Source organism: Myxocyprinus asiaticus, chromosome 33 (assembly GCF_019703515.2).
Source record: "Myxocyprinus asiaticus isolate MX2 ecotype Aquarium Trade chromosome 33, UBuf_Myxa_2, whole genome shotgun sequence".
Classification (NCBI taxonomy): Eukaryota; Metazoa; Chordata; class Actinopteri; order Cypriniformes; family Catostomidae; genus Myxocyprinus; species Myxocyprinus asiaticus.
In genome coordinates this window covers 23574849-23597620 of record NC_059376.1, presented here as the reverse complement: position 1 = coordinate 23597620, position 22772 = coordinate 23574849, and the positions used below count along the sequence as shown (strand labels likewise).

Here is a 22772-nt window from a genome sequence, read left to right as displayed (position 1 = left end):
GAACTCTTGATCGATCATGATACATATATCAGCACTGCACTTTATTAGCCTCAGACTGGACTCACATTTTATACTTCTCTTAATAACACGCTGGTAACTGACTATCAACTGACAGCTGAATGTCAACACAACACTTCATATTTATTTACACTGATTACAATATACTGTATACTGTATATTATTTTGAATGTATACAGTCTTCTTATTTTGTGTATACTGTATATTGTATATTATTTTTATTGTTTACAGTCTTCTTATTTTGTGTATACTGTATATTATTTTTATTGTATACAGTCTTCTTATTTTGTGTATACTGTATACTGTATATTATTTTGAATGTATACAGTCTTCTTATTTTGTGTATACTGTATATTGTATATTATTTTTATTGTTTACAGTCTTCTTATTTTGTGTATACTGTATATTATTTTTATTGTATACAGTCTTCTTATTTTGTGTATACTGTATACTGTATATTATTTTTATTGTATACAGTCTTCTTATTTTGTGTATACTGTATATTGTATATTATTTGTATTGTTTACAGTCTTCTTATTTTGTGTATACTGTATATTGTATATTATTTTTATTGTTTACAGTCTTCTTATTTTGTGTATACTGTATATTGTATATTATTTTTATTGTATACAGTCTTCTTATTTTGTGTATACTGTATATTGTATATTATTTTTATTGTATACAGTCTTATTTTGTGTATACTGTATATTGTATATTATTTTTATTGTATACAGTCTTCTTATTTTGTGTATACTGTATACTGTATATTATTTTTAATGTATACAGTCTTCTTATTTTGTGTATACTGTATATTGTATATAATTTGTATTGTATACAGTCTTCTTATTTTGTGTATACTGTATATTGTATATAATTTGTATTGTATACAGTCTTCTTATTTTGTGTATACTGTATATTGTATATTATTTTTATTGTAAACAGTCCTCTTATTTTGTGTATACTGTATACTGTATATTATTAGGTGTATATTGTGTTGTGTAACAATATGTGTAAACTATGTTATGTGTAAATCAGATGTTTATTGTAATTGTCATACTGCTATGTTGCTCGGAACTGCACCCAAGTCTTTCACACACTGTTGCACTTGTGTATGTGATTGAGTGACAGTAAAGAGATTTGATTTGATTTGATTTTAGTTGTAATGTTGGTCACGTACACCCTTACATTTTGTACAGTAAAATAACTTTTCTTTACGCTGGGACACAATGTAAAAGTCCCACTAGAGGTCAGAAAAGAGACATGTTTGAGGATGAGTTTCAGTTTTGCTAGATTCAAATACTTCTATTTGTATCAGACTGATGATGCTTTTTTTCAGTAACCTGTTTGTAGATCAAGTGAGTGATATGAAACCACTGTCTTAATAACTTAATAACTGCCACACTTTTAACTACTGTAAAGAGCTGAGAATGAGAAATCGTAGGATTTTAGGTAAGTGTATGAAACCTTAAACCTATATAAATGAAACCTAAAAGTTAAAAATCTTTAACTTTGTGAAGCCTGGTCAAGCTTATATTTATTTATTTCATTTCTTTATCTTAAAAACATAACTGATTATTTACTTATTTGTTATGTAGAAAACAAATCTGTGAGTCATCCTGGTGGGATCTGTTTATACATTATAGATTATAAAGGAGTGATCTGGTGTGTGATGATTTCGAGTGCTTCCTGTGCATTTCATTTTAGCTTTGTTGGTTAGTGTGGTAAAAATAATGGCTGAGATAGAGCCAAATGAGGCTTCAGTAAAATATTTTCACTTTAGTTTGTTCCCATTTATGTTAAAAGAGAACTGAGATTGATGCTGAAGTAGAGCTACTACTTCCTGCTGTGAAAGTAACTAGATTTACAAAATGACTGCTTATTTTCAATCTTTTTTAAATGATCTTTTTGAGTAAATGCTCTTTTGTGAAAGTGTTTGACAGTGAGTGAAGTTGAAGATGATTGGGAGACATTTTTCAGTTTTCTTTTATTTTTTGTGTAACATAAAATTAGTTTTATTGGAAAAAGTCACTCAAGCTTTACAAAGGTCTCAACTTATTGTAAAACTAATCATATATGGCCACCTCTTTAATCACATATTTATACTATCATTATCACTATATTATTTCCTTATAACAGGGCACCACAGGTTTACGTGACCACAAATACACAAAGTTTACTATATTCAGCTGTGCTTTTGTGCTGGAGATACCCAACATTTGAAACAGTTTCACTGTTGCCTCATGATTTTTCTCTGCTCAGTTCTTTGCTGTAACTTGCTATGTTGTCTCTGCTCCATGCTATGCTCATTAAATACACTACATCTCCGACCATGCCACTGCATCGGCACTCAGCAACTCAAATGCAATAATAATATTAAAGGGGTCATGACATAGCCTACTCTTTTTTATTTATTTTATTAATTGTATTATCTTTCCTGAGGTCCACTTATAATGTTACTACATTTTTTTTTTTTTTTTTTTTTCACCAAAACAGTCATGGTTTAATAATATATGATAATTTTCCACCCTGTCTCTGGCCCTCTGTCTGAAATGCTCAGTTTTAAGCTATCTGACCCTTTAACTCTCCTGTTGTGTTTAAATTTGGGTGACAACTTTTATGTTTGGGGTTAAAATGACCCCAAATATTTTAAAATAAGACTAATTACTCAAATTCTAAATGTTATTTGCTTTTATGTCATGCTTACTGACTGTGTCCCTTCTGACCAATCTTTTTATACAAAGTAGTAGGAGAAAACATGGCACTTGATATTTATATGTTTATTTTATATTTATAATTACATGTCCGGTTTGCATAGGAAATAATTTTTTATATCAGCAAAATCACAATTGTGTAAACAAACAATACTTTGTGCTGTTTGAAGGCTTAGTTTGTGGCATTAAGTAATAATATTTTTAGTCTTGTAAGAAAGGGCAAATTAATTTACTGTATGTTTAGGAAAATTATAACATTTACTATGTTTGGGGTCAATTTGATCCCAGTCTAAACAAACCTACTTTTAACATACTTACATATTTATTTGCAAAAAACATCACAGATCCTCAACAAGAAACATTCAACAATAGACCAGTGACAATAGATCAATGTTCATTGATATCCAATGTTCAGTCCTCGTCTGTGCTACTATGCACATTATGTACAGATTGTTTATAAATGTCTGTGTATTGCATTTGAAAGCAATGCCTTTTGATTCATGGTTGTAAAATTAATGTTTTTTAGTGCAGGCCTACTGTGTAATGTGTTTGTAAACACATTATTATGTTGTTTTCTTATAACCAGTTTTCTTCCTTCATACTATAAAAAAAGCTATACTACTACTACTACTACTACTAATAATAATAATAATTAAAGGCTAAAATACCCAAGTTACTTTTTCAAATTAGCTAATTCTACATTCATTGAATTTATTTACTGATAAATAAAACCTCTCCCTTTCCAATCAACATGATCATACGAGAAGTCAACATGTTGCTCCCAAATATTCCAGCACCCGGATATCAACCCCATTCTGCCGAGGGACTGGCAAGCACCATCCCCCATCAGACATCTTTTCTAAAGCTTTACACCTTATTCTGTGGTGCTATTTATAGTGTGTTGCATGCCAAACACAAATTTAGAATAGTCCCTTCATTTGTAAAAATCATGTTTATTGCATGTGAAAGCGATGCCTTTTGATTCATGGTTGTAAGAAAAATAGAGTCGTGTTTATAAACACATTATTATGTTGTTTTTACAAATATTAGTTTTCTTCCTTTATTTTAGGAAAAGTTGTTGATATAAAACTTTCACAATTAGTCAAAAAGAGGTTTTCAAAAGCGTGAAACACTGAAAGGGGACCAAAAGCTCATAAAAGCTCTCTAATAGAGAAAAACTCATGTTAGGGCATAAAGGTAAGAGACACTTTTGTAATAAGTTGACACTATCATGGGAGATAGTCGGCAAGGAAAGGTAAAACAGTAGAGAAAAAAAAAGCTGTACATGCATTTGGCAGATGCTTTTATCCAAAGTGATTTACAGTGCAATTATTACAGGGACAATCCCCCCAGAGCAACCTGGAGTTAAGTGCCTTGCTCAAGGACACAATGGTGTTGGTTGTGGGGATTGAACTGGCAACCTTCTGATTACCAGTTATGTGCTTTAGCCCACTACACCACCACCACATGCCTAACATAAAATATACTACTGTTCAAAAGTTTAGGGTCACTTACTCATTCTTTATTTTATTTTTTCCACATTCTAGAATAATAGTAAATTCATCACAACTATGGAATAATAGAAATGGAACTATGGGAATTATGTTGTGACTAAAAAATCCAAAATATATCAAAACTGTGTTATATTTTTGCATCTTCAAAGTGGCCACACTTTGCCTAGAATTTGCAGAAATGTACTCTTGGCATTTTCTCAACCAACTTCTTGAGGAAATCACCCTGGGATGCTTTTTAAACAGTACTGAAGGAGTTCCCATCCATGTGCTGGGCATTTAGTGGCTGCTTTTCTTAATTACTCAGCCACTTTTTTTTTTTTAATTAAATTTTAGTTTTATAATGAAATAAATTAATTTGGTGGCAAACATTTAAGCATACACCTTCAGATCAAAAAGTTTTTAAGATCATGAGAAACATTTCAGGCAAGTGACCCCAAACTTTTGAACGATAGTGTAGATTGGGGTCAAAATGACCTCAAACATCACCAATGTGCTTAAAATATGTACAAGGATTTTGAAAACTCTGAAACATGTGAAGAACATATTTATGTGTTCTTCTAATAAATTAAGGAAAGGTCAGAAGGATTCAAGGTTTTTTAGTAATTAAGACAGGTTTTGTATTCCTCTTTTGGACATATTTAAAAATATATATTTTTATTGATAGAAGGATTATTTGAACTGAGCTTATACCGAGCCAGTGGGGGGGCACTCTCTGAAGAAAATAAATACATGAATAATTACATAATAAATTAATAACCACTTGCTTGATCTGAACAAAGTAGGAGTAATTTTAAAGCTTAGAGTTTGGACTTTTCAATGCAAATAGCTGATCCTACCAATTATTAAATAATGCTTTTTAAGACTATCTTGATTCAAACGAGCCCAAACACAACATAATATAATAAGTAGATCTTGAAATATTCATCAAAGAGTGCACATGGAAAGATGATGCACAAAAGGGTGCTCAGCACACATTGTGTGTGTTGTGTGTGTGCACATGTCCGTGGACTTTGTGTGTGCAAACACACATCCACATATGTGCTCATCTAAAAGCTTGGGATGCTCCTGAACACTTAATATTTTCTGCAAAAACGGTCCAGGACACCTACAAAACAGCAAGAAAGAGCACAGTTGTTCTAATTTGACATCGCATCTTTTAAAAGCAGCGCGAGATGCATGATAATGGTCAAAGCCGTTCATCTAGTGCATGTTTATGTAGAAAAACATTGAAATCCAGATAGGCACATGAAGGTGTTATCTTAAAAGTGTAGATAAATCTCCCATGACAGGCCCTCTCTCCTCTTCACCTGTGTGACTGAGCACAGTGGGCAGGGTCAAGGGTGCAATGATGAAAAATAGCAGTTGATGTCTTGCTGAAGAGGCAGTCACATGCAGATGTATTTGGTCTTTGTGATGTCACAAGTTCCACAAATTCCAAATGAGCCATTTTTGAAGCTTGGTTTTAATAAATGCTCCTTTTCTATTAAAGAGGATGTTTTGAGTTCTGAATCTTACAGTACAGTTTTTATAGTACAATGACCTTTTACATGTCAAAAGATTAAGGAAAATTTGATTCCTCAAGTCATGGCCACTTTAATGTGGGGAAAGATGATGGTATCACAGTGAGAGAGAAAAGAGTTCGGAGCGGTGATAAAAAAATGCTGGTAGCCACAAAAGCATGAGACAGTCTACCCCGTCTGAACTGAATAATTACATCTGACACACGCACGATTACCAAAGAATGACTACAGGAATCCCTACCAAAACTTCAAAGAATTATTTGATATATTGATTAAAATTAGTTATTTATATATTTTAATGAGTTGAAAGACAAGAGTAAGATTTTAAGCTCAATAATAGATGAATCTTTAGAATTTAAATAGTTGTTACTGTGGCTGAGATACATAGTGTATGGTATATAAATATGGCGTAGCTCTAAGTAGTTAATTTCCATATGCCTTATTGAATTGCTTCTCTTATCACTATCATTAATCAGCATGGCTTGCTTAATTAAATGGAGGTCTGCTCGTCACAGGTGCAGCATAATAATTGGACAAATATATTTCTCCACATAGCATCCATGCAAGAACTTTACAACTGTTTGATCGCGTGCTAACATGTAGTGTTATATAAATATTGCCAGAACTACGGCCATACTGTATTAACTGCATGCATATTAATCATGCCTATTAATTAACCTCTAGTGATGGTTTAGTTTTAAAATAAAAGATGATTTAATGGTAGTAATTTAGAAGTACCAACAATAATATGCCAAAGAAGAATTATATTTTAGCTTTATTGTAAACATGGCCGGGTCTAGGGGGGGATTTCCCCATTGCCCTGCTAGATTTTCCTTGTGCCACCCTGAAACTTCTGATGCCCCCTGGACCAACGCTGAAACACTATCAAGGGGGACCAACCCAAGCAAAGTTATCAAGGAGGAGCACTTCACAATCCGACCTAGAGATATACACTTGCCCACCCTAAATGTCAAAATACCTCCCCGAAGATCATATTCTAGTTTCTTCACTGATTGTGAGGTAAAAATTCGGATTCACTCTGTATCACTCAGGCACCATCTGTAAGTTTCTTCAGAAAACAGAGTGTAGTGCACTTGGGCATGTTTAGAAATTTTAGAAGTAAAAAATCTAATTTGGATTAATTCTGAAAACTGGGACAGATAATGGACAATGTTGCATTGTGTTAAGAAAAAAATCTAATTTTCTGTTTCTAGTTTTCTAGTTTTGATAAAACACCACAGGACCCCCCGAGTTACATTATTTTGGCCTTATGGGGGGTCCTTAACTCATCTAGGGGGTCTGGGACCCACCAACATCCCCTCAATATGAACACTCGTCAGCGTTTCTGGTATGCTGATTTTAGGTGCCTCCTGAGAGCTTTATATGGGCTACTTTTGGTTAGTGTAAGCTGGAATAGGGATAACATGATTAGGTTGAAAAGACATATTTTTTCTACATCAGCAAAGGCTTTGAAAGTTTTTAATACTTGGGCTGACATGTTCAAACAAGGACCCCAATGCTCCAAAAATTAGAGCATTTTATTATAGATGAGAAATTAGCAGATACAGTATGCCGTACTGACATATACATACAAAAGTATTTGGATGAAACCTTTTCTCATTTTGATAAACCTGATGTTTGCTGTTTAGAGGGATTGGGCAGAAAGTTATTTTATGTTGTCATGATTACTCAATATTTTGTGTTGCTTTCTGTTTGCAGCATTCCTGTTGTTTGTAACTGCAGCATTACACTGTGAGATATTGGAGGGCATGGATTCTATTGAGGGAAAATGTAATGATGAAATCATACTTCCCTGTAAAGCTACTGACCAAACAGACAAGTACCGTTATGCCATTTGGAGAAAAAAAAACACACACGGAGCACCGGTATGTTGCTACTGACATGTTTTTGAGTGAGATTTTGAAATAGACACAGAGTTGCACTTTTAAAGATCACAATTTTTGTACCAAAGGTTTAAAAAGTAATATGAAGGAAAGCATATAAAGTTATTATTTTAGAATATCATGGTTAAACAGCAATACATTTCCTTTGAAGAGTGGAAGCCCATGCACCTCAGTGGCAAGTCATTCAGGAAGTGTAACATTTGACCTGCCTCTGTCCACAGTAAACACAGCTACAAAATCCCCTTACACTACCATATCTTTCTTTTCTGTAGGACACTCCTATCATCAAGAAGAAAAATCACAATATTACGCACTATTACATGTTAACTTCTGTGTCTCTGAAAGGGAAAGAGTCCCTGGAGTTACATAATGTGATGCCTTCAGACTCTGGAGTGTATGAGTGCTACCTTGCGGCAGATGTTGGGGGTCGAAATCAAGCATCTTTAATTAGGTTGAATATCTCAGGTAAATCAAGCTCCAACCAGCACTACAAACATCACTTTTATCCTGCACAATGAAAACATCAAGCTTGTTACGTTTTCGAATCTCACCTTCAGACATTGTCATGTATGTGTTTTGTCTGCTATATGTTATATAATATTTATATTTTAAATATATAAGTATGGTTACATTTTAATATAATATCGATAGTTTGAGTCCCTAACTACACTCCTACTCTAACCACTTCTAAACAATATATAAGAAAAACAAACATAAAAATCAGATAAATGTACAGTCACAATTAATTTAGTTACATTATATTCTTTTATTTAAGCTTTGGGTACAGGAATAAAATCCTCTGAAAAGACTCCAATATGGCACCAGACTGATATGTCATTTAAATATGGACCAAGAGTGGCTTTTTGGTGGTGCAGGATAAAAGTAGCTAGAGTTTCATTTCCTTTTGAGATTGCGTTGACAAAACAACTTCTACATCCCTTGTGCAGGAGCCACCAAGTTCACTAGAATTTCCTTATACACAGTAGTACTGGTACTTTTATTAAAGGAATGTCCCAAAGCAGTTGGAAAGCTAAACCCTTTTAAACAGCATTTCTAAGGGTGACATATTTCAGCTACTTTGCTAATTTCAACCACCCTTTGTTAAAAATACTGTCCTCTAAAAACATGACAGCCAACCCAATGTCAGCATCGGCAATCCTGCACATGCAAAATAATTTACGGACAGAATGGTTTCTGATTGGGTAGTTTTCTGATTGGCAAAAAAAAAATAAAAATTAAAGCCGCCCCCTCACTCTTTTTGGCTGTTTACCGAACTCAGGGCTGTCACAGAGTCAGGTATAATTTTTAGGACATCAATTTCAGTGATATCTGTCAGAGCATGGGGACAATTTATGCACAATATATTAAAAAAACTTACAGCACCTTTAAGACTTGTCTGGCACACCTGTTAGCATCTAATTTGTTACCACTGAGCAACCATCACGCGGCATTTATGAAAAGTTTTATGAGTATTTTTGATGTTCAAATTTAGCTAATTTTAGACTTAGGGTCTGTTCACACTGAACACTCCCTTGCGTTAAAAAACTAGACACATCGCCACAAATAGAGCAGAATGCAGGTGTCTCAAGGTGCATCAAAGCGTCTAAAAATTCTGGTGCTTCTGCATGAAGCACTAAAAAAATAGCAAGATGTGACTCAAAGGTTAAAGACGTCCAGATTCTAGTTTTTAAATAGGAAAATAATTAAAAAACAGCCCAGGCAGATGCAAAAATGCATTCAGTGTGAACAGCCCCTTAGGCTCAAGTCCACATACTGTTGTCTTACTTTGAAACAATCAGATATTTCTAGTATTATTATCATAATATTATCAAACTGTATTTCTTCCTAACTTCTGTACATGCATGTGTGTGAATTTTTAAATCTTTTCTTGTAATGTTTGTGACAGTATGCCAAGCATGTTTTATGTGACCCCGGAAAACAAAGCACTAACAGGGATCTGATTAATCAAATAATGTTTCTTTTACTTTTTTAGAATGTGTACATGTGAGGACAGTTTATCCTACCACCATGGTCACTAACATGTCCTGTCCTGCTGTAGTAGAATTTTCTGTTCCCTGGGCTGTGCTCGGCCTGTCTCTCTTCAGCCTGGCCAAAATTATACTTTGCATTGTAGCTGTAGGGGTGAGTATAATGTCAATCAATCCAATCAGTCATTCAAAAGACCTTTCCAGGAAATGCACAGGATATCGCATTGCACATTGCATGCAAACTAACATGGCATGAAATAAAATTAGCTTGAGTACATTTTTAAAAGACTGCACTTTTACAGTCCTATACAAAAGCCTTCAGCTATAACCACAATCCACAGTCATTGTGGTGGTCCTTTTACATCAACTGCATTGATGTTGAGCTTACAAATCTAACTGATTTTGAAAAAGTTTTTTTTTTTTTACCTTTTTTTTTACCTTATGTAAAACCAAATATGATTAGGCTAGTTCAGTGACATTTCACAGAATCTTTTTACGAGCACTACATAAAAGAATGGAGAATAAAAGCGAATTTTCCTGTGTATTTTCATTGAAGCTTCGGTTTTCATCATCGTTTTGCCTCTTGTGAAAAAAGGTTGTGCATATGAGCTGACATCACTTCTGTAACAGTTTTTATTTTAAGTCTGTAGTTTTAACTGCACCCAACAGCTAAGCAATTTGCATAAATATTTTTGAGTGAATAAGACACGATAAAATGTGCTCACTCAAAAGTTACGTGTTCATGTTTTGGAGAATTGTGAAACTGAACTATGTCCAGAAAAGAATAAACACGAGCGTTCCTCCGGAACTGGACTACTGATCGCTTGACAAGCACCATTGCACGTGTTGAGTGTTGTTAAAGTCACCGCTGAGTTTTGCGCAGAGAGGGCTCAGATGTTTACCGCCACAATTTTATCAAAAATCATATGGAAGGTCAGATAAAAGTGATTGGCAGGCCGCATCAAATCACTGGCTTACATTAATTAAAGACATTACATCGTACTGGGAGACTCTGAGAAGTGGTGGTACGCAAGAAAATCTGCCGGTACTCTGTAGAGTAAATTATAGAAGTGCAGGTACTGCGTACCACTGCGTTTTTTTTTATTTTTTTATTTATTTATTTTTTTTTTTGCATTTTACACCTCCAGAAACTATTGCACAACAGGAAACTTTGAGATAGTGAGGCCCATAACACTCCCCTTCTCTTCAAATATATCCCCCCTCGCTCACATTTCCTCACACTTTTACGCCCACACACACCCACAAGTGCACTTCAACAATGTTTTTGCACGGCTTCTCTTATCACTGAAAATAATGCTTTTTGTACTGCAAAAGATAGCGATGGTTTTGTAGCAAACACTACAAAAAAAAAAAAAAACAAAAAAAACAAAAAAAAAAAAGAAAAGAAAAAAAGACACTGATATATATGTATATGTGTCGAGATAATGGAGCAAGTGTTACATCAATTGTGTGCACATCAGGTTAGTAATAAGATTTCCGAATAAGCCCTGACTTTCAATTCCTTTATCACCTGACCATTAAGATGCTTTGGCTAAGCTGTAATTACGGATAATCTTTTGAATTCAGAAATTATTAAAAAATTACAATAACCAGAGTCTTATTGCTGAGAGTACAGTACATGGGAGAGTGTGTTTTGTGTGTCTGAAGCCTGTCTACTATAACATTTATTTTTGCAGGTGTGTGATCAAGTCATATTTAAAAGACTAAGAAGAAAACAAGATGTAAGGGGAAGCAAGAGAGAAACGTCAAGCTGTAAAGACTGAAATTCACACAAAGCTAATGGGGACATTTTTAACATATACATTAGCCAAGCTAAAACAATCCAACGCTCTAAACATTTAAAGGATCAGTCGCACCATTAAGTTGGGCTGATGAGATTCATTTATTTTCTGTATGGCTTTGTTATTCTTCCTTGCTTTTTATAGATGGTTTATTCCTAGGGGAGAAGTAACTGTCCATAAAAGTGGTTTGTTTTACAGCTGTTGAGGGAAAGAGTTGCAGAAGGTTGCTAATAATTAGGTCTTTATTCTGGCATTGCCAAAGCTACACAGTCGCATTTTATATTTTCCCCTGTAGTTTACAATTTTACATCCTGTACATATTTTTGTTTTGGACTGTCATTTGAGTATTTTAGATAAAACAACAGACAACACTGTTTTTAGACAACATGACAGAAAATGGATTGGTCCCAAGGGGAAAATATAGCAATATATATTTTAATGTTTTAAACTCTTAAATAGTAAAATTTAAAGGGTTAAATAAAGATGGTTAACAATATACTCTATCTATCTATCTACAGTTTCTCTCTCTCTCTCTCTCTCTCTCTCTCTCTCTCTATATATATATATAGTCAATGAGTTTGTTAGCACTCACATGGATGCACTGAGCAGGCTAGATACTGAGCAGAAAAGAACTGTAAAAAGACCTGTGTAACAAGGTAATGGAACTTTTTAAAGATGGAAAAGGATATAAAAATATATCCAAAGCCTTGAAAATGCCAGTCAGTACTGTTCAATCACTTATTAAGAAGTGGAAAATTCAGGGATCTCTTGATACCAAGCCAAGGTCAGGTAGACCAAGAAAGATTTCAGCCACAACTGCCAGAAGAATTGTTCGGGATACAAAGAAAAACCCACAGGTAACCTCAGGAGAAATACTCTGGAAAAAGACGGTGTGGTTGTTTCAAGGAGCACACTACGACAATACTTGAACAAAAATGAGCTGCATGGTCGAGTTGCCAGAAAAAAGCCTTTACTGCACCAATGCCACAAAAAAGCCCGGTTACAATATGCCCAACAATACCTTGACATGCCTCACAGCTTCTGGCACACTGTAATTTGGAGTGACGAGACCAAAATAGAGCTTTATGGTCACAACCATAAGCGCTATGTTTGGAGAGGGGTCAACAAATATTGTGCTCCTTGAAACAACCACACCATCTTTTTCCAGAGCAGCCTGTATTTCTCCTGAGGTTGCCTGTGGGTTTTTCTTTGTATCCCAAACAATTCTTCTGGCAGTTGTGGCTGAAATCTTTCTTGGTCTACCTGACCTTGGCTTGGTATCAAGAGATCCCTGGATTTTCCACTTCTTAATAAGTGATTGAACAGTACTGACTGGCATTTTCAAGGCTTTGGATATCTTTTTATATCCTTTTCCATCTCCATAAAGTTCCATTACCTTGTTACACAGATCTTTTGACAGTTCTTTTCTGCTCCCCAGCTCTTTTCTGCTCAGTATCTAGCCTGCTCAGTGCATCCATGTGAGAGCTAACAAACTCATTGACTATTTATACACAGACACTAATTGCAATTTAAAAAGCCACAGGTGTGGGAAATTAACCTTTAATTGCCATTTAAACCTGTGTGTGTCACCTTGTGTGTCTGTAACAAGGCCAAACATTCAAGGGTATGTAAACTTTTGATCAGGGCCATTTGGGTGATTTCTGTTATCATTATGGTTTAAAAAGTAGCCAAACAACTATGTGATTAATAAATGGCTTCATATGATCACTATCCTTAAATAAAAGTTGTTTTGCATGATCAGTCATATTTTCAAAATCAATGCCAAAATTTCACAATTTCTGCCAGGATATGCAAACTTTTGAGCACAACTGTATATACCGATCAGCCACAACATTAAAACCACCTGCCTAATATTGTGTAGGCCCCCCTCGTGCTGCCAAAACAGCGTTAACCCGCATCTCAGTATAGTATTCTGAGACGCTATTCTTCTCACCACAATTGTACAGAGCGGTGCCAAAAACAAAACATATCCAGTGAGGGGCAGTTTTGTGGATGGAAATGTCTTGTTGATGAGAGAGGTCAACAGAGAATGGCCAGACTGGTTCGAACTGACAAAGTCTACAGTGACTCAGATAACCGCTCTGTACAGTTGTGGTGAGAAGAATATCATCTCAGAATTTTATATATATATATATATATATATATATATATATATATATATATATATATATATGTACACTACCGGTCAAAAGTTTTGAAACACGACTGAAATGTTTCTCATGATCTTAAAAATCTTTTGATCTGAAGGCGTATGCTTAAATGTTTGAAATTAGTTTTGTAGACAAAAATATAATTGTGTCACCATATTAATTTATTTCATTATAAAACAAAAATTTAATTAAAAATACAAAAATGTTTTTGAAATTGATGACTTGGACCAAATAATAAAGAAAAGCAGCCAATAAGGGCCCAACATAGATGGGAACTCCTTCAAAACTGTTTAAAAAGCATCCCAGGGTGGTACCTCAAGAATTTGGTTGAGAAAATGTCAAGAGTACATGTCTGCAAATTCTAGGCAAAGGGTGACTACTTTGAAGATGCTAAAATATAACACAGTTTTGATTTATTTTGGATTTTGTTTAGTCACAACATAATTCCCATTGTTCCATTTATATTATTCCATAGTTTTGATGACTTTACTATTATTCTAAAATGTGAAGAAAAAATAAATTATAATAAAGAATGAGTAAGTGTTTCAAAACTTTTGACCGGTAGTGTGTGTGTGTATATATATATATATATATATATATATATATATATATATATATATATATATATATACTGTATACTGTATACTGTGTGTGTGTGTGTGTGTGATGTTAACCAGATAGTATTTTATCATCCTCTCAGGGTGGCAAACATGTCTGTGTAGAGGAAACCTGACAGGCTAGCTCTGCAGAAATGTAGGACTACATCAGAATCTTTTTATCTATTATTTGTGGTAAAATCACAAAGGCAGGTGATTTGGCACAAATCAGACTATCGGTGATATAATTAATTGTAAAGTCTAAAAGTTGTGGCCATAACAACGTTTGTTCCATCTTTTAAAAAAGAAAATAAATACAATTGTTTATTTTTTATGGTCTTTGTGGTAATTAAATCCCTTGATATTTTAGAGACCTACACAAAAGGGCCTCTCTCTATATATTTATTGGTCATGTTTTGTATTTTATGTGTATTATCATTAGGCTTATATTCAGTGTGTGTGTGGGGTTATATAAAATATACTCTGAGGCTGGGTTTGTTTGCAACATAAAGTATGTTTATTTAAAAATAAATAAATAATTTTGGGGATGTATAAACTGAACTGGGACCAAACTTTTTTATCCGTATTTATCTTACCTAAAACTTTTATTGTAACTAACTTGTTAACATATAAAACAAAAGGGTTAATAATGTGTTGTGAACAAACAGGGTTTGATTAGCTTTACTTTGAAAATAAAAAAACATACAAAGTACGGTCGTTGTTTATGAAAATTGAGAAAGAATATATAGATCTGCTAAAGTCTGTATCTTTGTCATTATCAAGACATAAGAGAACAATGACAATCTAATGTCTTATTATACAAAATAAATGTGGCCCAAAACTGAAAAAGAGCATTATGTCTGTTTTTCCTTTTTAAAATGTTTATTATCCTCCCATTCAATGACGGCAATTTGCCTTCCTTATCCTGCACACATTAATTTGCACACAGGAGCCAGATACTTGTGCAGATAATAATCATTAGAAACGGTGATCAAACTGATTTGTTGACGTTCAGGATTGAGAATTATGTAAAACCAAATATGATTAGGCTAGTTCAGTGACATTTCACAGAATCTTTTTACGAGCACTACATAAAAGAATGGAGAATAAAAGCGAATTTTCCTGTGTATTTTCATTGAAGCTTCGGTTTTCATCATCGTTTTGCCTCTTGTGAAAAAAGGTTGTGCATATGAGCTGACATCACTTCTGTAACAGTTTTTATTTTAAGTCTGTAGTTTTAACTGCACCCAACAGCTAAGCAATTTGCATAAATATTTTTGAGTGAATAAGACGCGATAAAATGTGCTCACTCAAAAGTTACGTGTTCATGTTTTGGAGAATTGTGAAACTGAACTATGTCCAGAAAAGAATAAACACGAGCGTTCCTCCGGAACTGGACTACTGATCGCTTGACAAGCACCATTGCACGTGTTGAGTGTTGTTAAAGTCACCGCTGAGTTTTGCGCAGAGAGGGCTCAGATGTTTACCGCCACAATTTTATCAAAAATCATATGGAAGGTCAGATAAAAGTGATTGGCAGGCCGCATCAAATCACTGGCTTACATTAATTAAAGACATTACATCGTACTGGGAGACTCTGAGAAGTGGTGGTACGCAAGAAAATCTGCCGGTACTCTGTAGAGTAAATTATAGAAGTGCAGGTACTGCGTACCACTGCGTTTTTTTTTATTTTTTTATTTATTTATTTTTTTTTTGCATTTTACACCTCCAGAAACTATTGCACAACAGGAAACTTTGAGATAGTGAGGCCCATAACACTCCCCTTCTCTTCAAATATATCCCCCCTCGCTCACATTTCCTCACACTTTTACGCCCACACACACCCACAAGTGCACTTCAACAATGTTTTTGCACGGCTTCTCTTATCACTGAAAATAATGCTTTTTGTACTGCAAAAGATAGCGATGGTTTTGTAGCAAACACTACAAAAAAAAAAAAAACAAAAAAAAAGAAAAAAAGACACTGATATATATGTATATGTGTCGAGATAATGGAGCAAGTGTTACATCAATTGTGTGCACATCAGGTTAGTAATAAGATTTCCGAATAAGCCCTGACTTTCAATTCCTTTATCACCTGACCATTAAGATGCTTTGGCTAAACTGTAATTACGGATAATCTTTTGAATTCAGAAATTATTAAAAAATTACAATAACCAGAGTCTTATTGCTGAGAGTACAGTACATGGGAGAGTGTGTTTTGTGTGTCTGAAGCCTGTCTACTATAACATTTATTTTTGCAGGTGTGTGATCAAGTCATATTTAAAAGACTAAGAAGAAAACAAGATGTAAGGGGAAGCAAGAGAGAAACGTCAAGCTGTAAAGACTGAAATTCACACAAAGCTAATGGGGACATTTTTAACATATACATTAGCCAAGCTAAAACAATCCAACGCTCTAAACATTTAAAGGATCAGTCGCACCATTAAGTTGGGCTGATGAGATTCATTTATTTTCTGTATGGCTTTGTTATTCTTCCTTGCTTTTTATAGATGGTTTATTCCTAGGGGAGAAGTAACTGTCCATAAAAGTGGTTTGTTTTACAGCTGTTGAGGGAAAGAGTTGCAGAAGGTTGCTAATAATTAGGTCTTTATTCTGGCATTGCCAAAGCTACACAGTCGCATTTTATATTTTCCCCTGTAGTTTACAATTTTACATCCTGTACATATTTTTGTTTTGGACTGTCATTTGAGTATTTTAGATAAAACAACAGACAACACTGTTTTTAGACAACATGACAGAAAATGGATTGGTCCTATAGGGGAAAATATAGCAATATATATTTTAAACTCTTAAATAGTAAAATTTAAAGGGTTAAATAAAGATGGTTAACAATATACTCTATCTATCGAGCGCTCCTCCGGAACTGGACTACTGATCGCTTGACGAGCGCCAATGCTGTTGCACGTGTTGAGTGTTGTTAAATTCACCGCTGAGTTTTGCGCAGAGAGGGCACAGATGTTTACCGCCGCGATTTTATCAAAAATCATTTGGAAGGTCAGATAAAATTGATTGGCAGGCCGCATCAAATCACTGATTTACATTAAATAAAGACATTACATCGTACTGGGAGACTCTGAGAAGTGGTGGTAGGCAAGAAAATCTGCCGGTACTATGTAGAGTAAATTATAAGTGCAGGTACTGCATACCACCCCACTTCAAGCACTAGTCGTTTGTAGGCTACGTTATACATGGTTATTATGCAACTGTGAAAACTGAAACTGAAAGAAGCAGTAGGCGAAAGTACGGAACATATCTGATCTGACTGTCATTTAAATCGCAGACGAGGCAAAATTTTTGTGTTGGTGTTTTCCTCCCGCGAGCTCTTTCTTTTAACCTATATAGTTTTGATATGATCGTATGAAAACCAATGAGATCGATCGCGTCATTTCTTCCTGGATTGCTGCAAAAGTGCAAGCAAATCGAAAAGTAAACAAAACGAAGATCATGCTACAATTCCACATTATTATTTGAAATTAGAAATTGCATTTAATCTTGCATGCACACTTTCGTGTTTTGCATTAGGTTTTGCAAAAGGTGCAAGGACGAAACAAACAACAACACGCAGATAGCCTACTAAACTGAAACTACAGTATAATATACTGTTAAGATCGTGACGCAACTGCGTATTCGTCTCCAAAACAGAACAGCTGCTGTGCAGCATTCATTTTGTTTCATACGATAAATGCATCAAATTGTATTATAATATAATTCCTTCAGTCAATCTGGTTCACCAATCACTACCAATAGAGGATCAATGCTGGATTAAAATACCTTGTCAAGCAAATATCGAACGAGGTCTAAAATACAGGAAAATCACCTGGTACAATGTTTGTGTTTTCAACAATACCATTTAAAATGTGCACTAACATGTTTGGTGAACTTGCAGTGTCTACTGGTTTAGGCACTGTTCTATACGTGCAGCTAATTTCACCTGTAAATATTTATGATCACTCAGTCAGATTTAAGAGCCAGAAATCCAAGAGAATGATTTGATTGTATAAGGAGAAATGTACTTCCTGGGGGAGTGTACTAAAAGTGCAACAAATCTATTTTTAACAGGTCGAAGAGGGCTCTGATGTTTTGACTGGACTTCTTTTAAAGGACCTGAATAAAAACATTACAACCCTCTTTAAGTTTGTTAAGCATTCCTATTAGGAGGATAACTCTCTCCTGATACCTGGTATTGCTGGAGAAAACTGTGGCCTTTACAAATGTACCCTGTGGCCTCCACTAGGTCATTATATTCAGGAAGGAGACTATGAATATTATTCAACAGGTGAGAATGGCTGTGCCTACAAGCTATGGGTGGGGTTCAAATGACTCTCTACACACAGTACTGCTGTTTCTCTGTGATACAATTTACATTTTGATATTGGTTGCCAGAGAAGACTCTAATTATAGCAGAAATGCATAAAACAGAATTTCTAATCTTAAATGTATAATGAGAATTTTTTACATACAACAACAACATGAAAATGTCTAAATTGTAACATGTATGTCAAGCATTGTTTTATTTTCACCAATTGTGTTTGTATTTAATCTTCCTAAATGATAAATGTGATGTGAACCAAAAATTAATCTTTTGTGTGTGTGTGTATTTTTGCTTAGATTGCACAAAATCTCAACAGCAAACGGTAAGCAGCAGGAAAGACGCTCAACCTGTCAAGAATCATTTAAAAATCTTAATTATCCCATGTATTCTTTTGGCTTGTGCTGTTGTTATTATGTTTCTAAACTACAAAATGATAAAGACACCTAAAGGAAAAGCTAATGTTAAAGAAAAACTTGTGCAAGCTGATGAAAACCTTTAGGAACATAGTTTGCTTCTATGTTCATAGGAAGTAAGTGAGTGTCATTGAACTTAAATTTACTGTAGCTTTACATAAGGTGCTATTTCGTTTGTTTCTAATTTACAGCATTTCTTAACATTGAATGATTTAAAATTTAATTTAAATATTATACAAATAAACAAAATACTTAAGATTGTCCTGTTACGTCTCTGGGTGTATGTAAGTGTAACCTTTTATTTGTTTATATTACTTGTTCATTTTTTAGTCACATCCATGTATAGAAATTTCGACAATTTTATGTTATTTAATACTTCCACTTTTTGTTATTTACTAAATAAAGTATTTTTGATTTTAAAATTGACTGGTTTTTGAGTGCTGGGATGGGAGAGGGGAAAACAGCCTGGTTACTTTCATAACCTCTGTTCCCTGATGGAGGGAAAGAGACATTGTGTCGATGTAGTGACACTAGGGGTCACTCTTGGGAGCCCCAAACACCTCTGATTTTGAAAAAATGCCAATGGGAATTGGCGAGTGGAATTTGCATGCCACTCCCCTGGACATACAGGTATAAAAGGAGCTGGCTCACAACCACTCATTCAGGTTTTGTGCTGACGAGCCGAGACAAGGTCCTGGCCATTTCAGCGGGTAGTTCAGTATTGTGGCAAGAGGGACACGACATCTCGTTCTCTCCATCATGGAACGGAGGTTACGAAAGTAACCAGGACGTTCCCTATCTGTCACTCACTCAACGTTGTGTCGATGTAGTGACACTAGGGGTCCCTATACGAAACGCCACAATAAGCTGAACTGTGATACGTGGAAAGGTGGTGCGAGACGGGCAGACCACTGTGTGCCTCGTAGCCAGCGCACCAGGCCGTCACGTAACCTCCCCCAATGCTCTTATGAGCGTCGATTGGTCCTTTGGGAACAAGTCGACATGCCCAACAAATAGGGACAGGCTAGCCCAGCCGTGGCCTCTTTTCCTCTTTTTTCTCCCCAAAAAGAGTGGAATTTTGTTTACCGGCTGGGGGCCATAAGTGTCTACATCGGGGGTTGTCACTCCCAGACACTGCGGAGACCACACCCCACACGGAGGGGGGTATTTTGAGTGGAAATTCGTCACATGGTCTTACTGAGTCTTGTCGGAAGTATGTCGTGGAGAACGGGGGAGGAGTTCTACAAACATGGTGATCGGGGGCAGAGGAACCTCTGCCCAAGGAAGACATAGTTTACCGACAGGGAAATAATTTAGCGGAAGATATATCACATGGGGTCACCTATGGGGAACCAGTGCATGTGGAGCACCTACCCCAGTACAGGGCTTAGTTAGCACATGTACTGGGCCGGCAGCGAGTTTCTCCGCAAACTTGCCTGCCACAGGGCTAAGGAGGAAAGTCATCCAGGGATCACAACTTGTGAACACGACTGGGAGTCAAAAGCGCACGTTTTCACCTCATGGGAGGGGAAAGGCGCTATTCGCAAGTGGTACACCCAGCCAGCTGTCCCGGAACTTACCTGCTCGTACCTGACAATACACGGGACGAGACCGGCTCAACCCAGAGATTATAGAACTTCGCAAAGATGTTGGGTGTTGCCCAGCCCGCTGCTCTGCAGATGTCTGCCAAAGAGGCGCCATTAGTCAGGGCCCAGGAGGCTGCCACACTCCTAATAGAGTGGGCTCGTAGCCCCACAGGGGGCGGCACGTCCTGAATGTTATATGCCATCACGATGAGGTCAAAGACCCAATGGGCGATCCTCTGTTTGGAGACAGCACTCCCTTTCCGCTGTCCGCCAAAGCAGACAAGGAGCTGCTTGGAACTTCTAAAGCTCTGCGTGCGATCCAAATAGATGCATAAAGCATGCAGCGGACACAGCAACGCCAAGGCTGGGTCTGCCTCCTCCCAGGGCAGTGCTTGCAGGCTTACCACCTGATCCCTAAATGGGGTCGTGGGAACCTTGGGCACATAGCCCGGTCGGGGTCTCAGGATCACGTGAGAGTAGCCTGGATTGAACTCCAGGCACGTTTCGCTGACAGAGAACGCCTGCAGGTCCCCTACCCTCTTGATGGAAGTGAGCGCAGTCAGGAGGGCAGTCTTCAAAGAGAGTGCCTTAAGCTCAACTGACTCTAGGGGCTCGAAGGGAGCTCCCCGTAGACCCCGAAGGACTACAGAGAGGTCCCACGAGGGGATGAGGCGCAGTCTGGAGGGATTCAACCTCCTAGCACCTCTCAGGAACCTGATGATCAAGTCATGCTTCCCCAAATACTTACCATCTACTGCATCGTGATGTGCAGAAATAGAGGCTACATACACCTTCAAGGTGGAGGGGGACAGCCACCCCTCCAGCCTCTCCTGCAGGCAGGAAAGCACCGATCTGACTGTGCATCTCTGGGGGTCTTAGCGTAGGGAAGAACACCACTTAGCGAACAGATGCCACTTCAAGGCATACAGGCGCCTCGTAGAGTGAGCCCTAGCCTGAGTGATCATGTCTGTCCTCCCGTCCAAGGGCCAGACATGGAGATTCCAGAGGACTAGTCGTGGGTGCCAGATGGTGCCCTGTACCTGAAAAATAAGGTCCTTCCTCAGGGGTATTCTCGGGGGGGGGGGGGGTGCTGTTGTGAGGAGCATGAGCTCCGTGAACCACGTCTGGGTGGGCCAGTAGGGTGCTACTAGGACGACCTGCTCCCCGTTCCCGGGTCTGTGCAAGTAGGCTCATTGGGGGAAACACGTATTTGCGTAGTCCTGGGGGCAAGCTGTGTGCCAGCACATCTATACCGAGGGGTGCCTCGGTCAGGGCGTACCAATGCAGGCAGTGGGATGATTCCTGGGAAGCAAACAGGTCTACTTGTGCTCGACCGAATTTACTCCAAGTCAGCTGGACCACCTGGGGGTGGAGTCTCCACTCTCCCCTGAGCATAACCTGTCGTGACAGTGCGTCCGCTGCGGTGTTGAGGTCGCCCGGGATATGAGTGGCTCACAGCGACTTGAGGCGCTGCTGACTCCAGAGGAGGAGATGGCGGGCGACGGGAGTGTAGGCCGCCTTGGAAGTTGATGTACACTACCGTCACCGTGTTGTCCGTCCAGACCAACACATGCTTTCCCTGGATCAACGGCCGGAGACTCATCAGGCGAGCAGTACTGCCAACAACTCGAGGCAGTTGATGTGCCAATGCAGCTGCCGGCCAGTCCAAGAGCCAGCGACTGTGTGCCCGTTGCAACTGTGCCCCAGCACACCTTGGAGGCATCCGCCGTAACCACGATGCGCCTGGAGATCTGCTCTAGGGGAATCTCTGCACGTAGAAATGCTAGGTCGGTCCAAGGGCTGAAGAGGCGGCGACAGATTGGTGTGATGACCACGCGATGTGTCCCGCGGCGCCATGCCCATCTCGGAACTCGAGTCTGAAGCCAGTGCTGAAGTGGTCTCATATGCATCAACCCGAGCGTGTGGATACCCAGGAGCATCTGAAAAAGTTTCAGTGGGACCGCTATTCTCCATCTGAATGCCTTCAGACAGTTCAGCACCGACTGTCCGCGCTCGTTCGTGAAGCGCGCCGTCATCCAGACTGAGTCCAACTCCAAGCCGAGAAAAGAGATGCTCTGAACCGGAGACAGCTTGCTCTTTTCCCAGTTGACTCAAAGCCCCAGCCGGCTGAGGAGTGTAAGCATCAGGTCTCTGTGCGCACACAACACATCCCGAGAGTGAGCAAGGATTAGATAGTCGTCAAGATAGTTACTT

The 22772-nt window shown here is 37.4% G+C and overlaps 1 protein-coding gene across 4 annotated transcripts; it reads left to right on the top strand.

The window, feature by feature from the left end:
* Positions 1-1332: 1332 nt before the first annotated feature.
* LOC127424264 (uncharacterized) lies at positions 1333-19349 on the top strand. 4 transcript variants are annotated; one of them, XR_007894435.1, is made up of 6 exons: positions 1333-1467; positions 7483-7649; positions 7940-8132; positions 9661-9809; positions 18307-18523; positions 18856-19349. XR_007894435.1 is itself a non-coding variant. In XM_051669282.1 (5 exons), exons 1-5 carry the CDS (start codon positions 1446-1448, stop codon positions 18400-18402), a joined length of 627 nt encoding a protein of 208 aa, XP_051525242.1. In that variant the 5' UTR covers positions 1333-1445; the 3' UTR covers positions 18403-19349. The 4 variants fall into 4 exon arrangements, 2 of the variants coding, with proteins under 2 accessions (XP_051525242.1, XP_051525243.1); XR_007894436.1 differs by having other exon boundaries at positions 16488-18523; XM_051669282.1 differs by having other exon boundaries at positions 18307-19349.
* Positions 19350-22772: the final 3423 nt, after the last annotated feature.